General features: G+C 44.3%; 1 protein-coding gene across 1 annotated transcript in view; it reads right to left on the bottom strand.

Annotated features, from left to right (window-relative positions):
* Window positions 1-936: 936 nt before the first annotated feature.
* The window catches only part of COMMD1 (copper metabolism (Murr1) domain containing 1), a 66,212-nt gene continuing 64,025 nt past the window's right edge, over window positions 937-3,123 (bottom strand). The window contains exon 3 of the mRNA XM_009327101.1: window positions 937-1,076. Within this exon, the coding sequence (XP_009325376.1) occupies window positions 969-1,076 (108 nt within the window). The 3' untranslated portion in view covers window positions 937-968. The remainder of the gene's footprint in view (window positions 1,077-3,123) is intronic.

Raw genomic sequence — 3,123 nt, 5'->3', positions numbered from 1 at the left:
GAACAGGCACACACTAGAAACCCTGGGTTTAACCTGGGGCTTTTTTGAGGTCAAGACAAACATCATGACAAACGGGACTAAAAGCAGCCAAGTTAAACTACGCCCTGACAAAGCACCGTCCTCTCAAACACAGCATGCAGCTCAGTGCAAGGGCTGTACCATCACAGCTTGAGAGCCAGAAGGCTGTTGAGGGTGGACAGTCTTTGGGGAAGCAGGTCAGAAGTGGCTTCGAAGGCTCGCCAGCAGGTTGCTGGATCAGGCACATGCAGGAGGGCTGCTCCTTTTGGGAAACCAGCATCTCCCACCACCCAAGAGATGCTCCCCTGATTGTCCCCTGGCTCCCCATGGCGTCGGGTAGGTGTGACTGAACGGTCCAGCAAGGTTGGCCACCTCACACCCTTGGGAACCATTTAATCCGCAGCAGCATAGAGGCTCACAATTACAGAAATGTATGTTTGTGTCTCTGCTCCCTGAACTCGCTGCACTTCATTTACTCTCCTGGGCTTTAAGCTCTAAGCAGGCAGAGTTCGTGCGGGTGGATTTGTACTACGTAGCCCATGGTTTGGAAGGATAAACATGAGTCCCCCCTAGTCTGCCTGTTCCTTCTGCTCGTTTCTCCCCTGCCACAACTGGCCAATTTACCTTTGCTGTTCATCCAGCCCAGTATTTACAGCATCTGGAAGACTGAGAAACTGATTGAGGGAAAAAAGAAAAGCTACACTAATCTCGAAGGTCTGATTATGCACAGCTTTATGCGAACACTACCACCGCCGCCTTGGAGAACAGGCCTGGAGGATGGGTCGGAGAAAGCTTCACAGTGTAACTTAGCCCATACTTGGTTGTGAATGTGTTGTACAGTTATAACTGGGATTTAACAATCATTACCTATATTATGTGTAGAAACAGGAATTATGACAAAGTACTGAGTGAGGGTCATTTGTTTTCTGCATTGCAATCTCTTTATTTGGTTAAGTGGTCTGAGTCAACAAAGTCATACTCTCCTCTATTTCTGAGAGTTTCTTCAGCATCTGGCTCACCTTGGCCTCATCAAACTCCAGACAGAGAAACTCCGATTCCTACAAAACAAAATTGCAAGAACAATAGTTGAGAAAGATAATGTTTTTTCAGGCATACAATAGAGGCAGGATAGCAAGTTCTGGTTTCCTGGTGATTTGTGTCCCATGTTTCCTTTTTTCCTGGTACCATTTAACCTCAGTAGACCCACAGGTTGGCTACCCACCTACCGAGTGAGAGCAGTACGTGCCGGCAGGCCAGCCAGTGGCTGCCAAAAAGGACGGCTGAGCTCTGCCCACCTTTCCTTTCAATGTAGGCATCAGTTTAGGTCTCTCCTTAGCTGCAGACTTTTGAAAAACTTGTAGAAATTTAATTATAGCTGAGACTTCCACTTTTCTTTCCAATCTGGTGATCCCCAAAGCTGTCGCTGCAGATTCTGGGAACTGCAAAGCAGTTGGAGCCACTGCACAAAGCTCATCACAGACGAGAAACAGATTTTATACACGGGAAAACAAGAATCCAGAACACAGTCTTGTACAGGACATTCCACACTGGAAATTCAGGGGAGTTTTATATTCTCATACACACGGGCTCTAATGTCAATATAAACTTAGAAGCAAGTTAAGAAGCAGCACTGATGTGCTCTGAAAAGTCCTGTCACATCTCAAAAAGTAGTTATTCTCTGACAAGATGGATATTGGGATATAGTAAAAGGATCTTGTCAAAGGCCCAGAAAATAAAGAAAATATATATATATATTAAAAAAGAATATATATAGGTATATATAAATATATCTATATAGAAAAAGTTCAGACGATATGGAACTCATTAATAAACACCAGTGTGAAAAGGCCTCCTGAGATCTCCAGTTCATTAGCCGTACCTACTGGTATGCCTGTAGTTACAAAGTATTTCCTGTAGTGAGTCTGGCAGAAGAAATGTTTGAGATTGCCAGGAGTGTGACTGTGTACTAAAGGTCATTCCAGGTGAAGCACTGTCAGTGATAGAGAAACAAATTGAAAATATTTGGGGATGAAAGTGCAGCCAGTATGAAGGGAGGTTTCCTTATGAGACATTGGAATAGTTTTAGCAATGAGAATCACTGTATATCCACTGAACTTCTATATATAACACAGACCCTGTGGTGCTTATAAAAGCAGAAGGGGATCTCCAGGTCTCATCTGTTTTCTACCAGACTAAAATTTCTATCATTATTTCAAAATACGTTTTTCCATACAATTAGCATCTACCCAAAACACCGCAACTTCAGCCTTTACATTTATGGAATTAATAGTTAATACACAAGGATAAAATCATCGGACAAATTAAACCCATCAACTTTTACTAACCACATTTTAGGACTGTTACAAGTGTTTTCCCCCAGGCATCAGGAATAGTTGTACCTTTTACCCTCTCTTGTTCTCCCAAGGATTCATGGATTGTTTCATTTTTTGTAAGAGCCAAACCAGCAAGTGAGATACGAACCAAAATGTTGACAGAAGCAGCAAGGGGATCATTTTGTGTGCAGTTATCACAAAAGGCACTGCCAGAGGAACACTAATGGAAAAGAAATGAGGTGCCAGAAGTCAGTGATCAGGAAGCCGAGCATGTGGAAGTGCATGAAAAAGTTGTGCCAGAGCTTCTGCCCAGGCATCAGTCACAGAGGGAACTACCACAGTTCAAGGCAGAAATCAAAATGGTGATTTTCGATTGTGGCAGTCTGGTGAAGTTCCCATTGACTGGAAAAGGAGAAACATAACCCCCATTTTTAAAAAGGAAAAAAAGGAAGACCTGGGGAACTACAGGCCAGCCAGTCTCACCTCTGTGCCTGGGAAGATCATGGAGCAGATCGTCCTGGAAGCTATGCTAAGGCACATGGAGGACAAGGAGGTGATTCGAGACAGCCAGCATGGCTTCACCAAGGGCAAGTCCTGCCTGACCAACATAGTTGCCTTCTGTGATGGAGTGACTACATCAGTGGACATGGGAAGGACTACAGACGTTGTCTGTCTGGACCTCTGTAAAGCCTAAAGCCTTTGACACGGTCCCCCACAACATCCTTCTCTCTAAACTGGAGAGGTATGGATTTGATGGGTGGACTGTCCGGTG

This window comes from Pygoscelis adeliae, unplaced genomic scaffold (genome assembly GCF_000699105.1).
Source record: "Pygoscelis adeliae isolate BGI_AS28 unplaced genomic scaffold, ASM69910v1 Scaffold137, whole genome shotgun sequence".
Lineage (NCBI taxonomy): Eukaryota > Metazoa > Chordata > Aves > Sphenisciformes > Spheniscidae > Pygoscelis > Pygoscelis adeliae.
The sequence above is the reverse complement of the archived record's forward strand: the minus strand, read 5'-3'. Positions and strand labels throughout refer to the sequence as shown.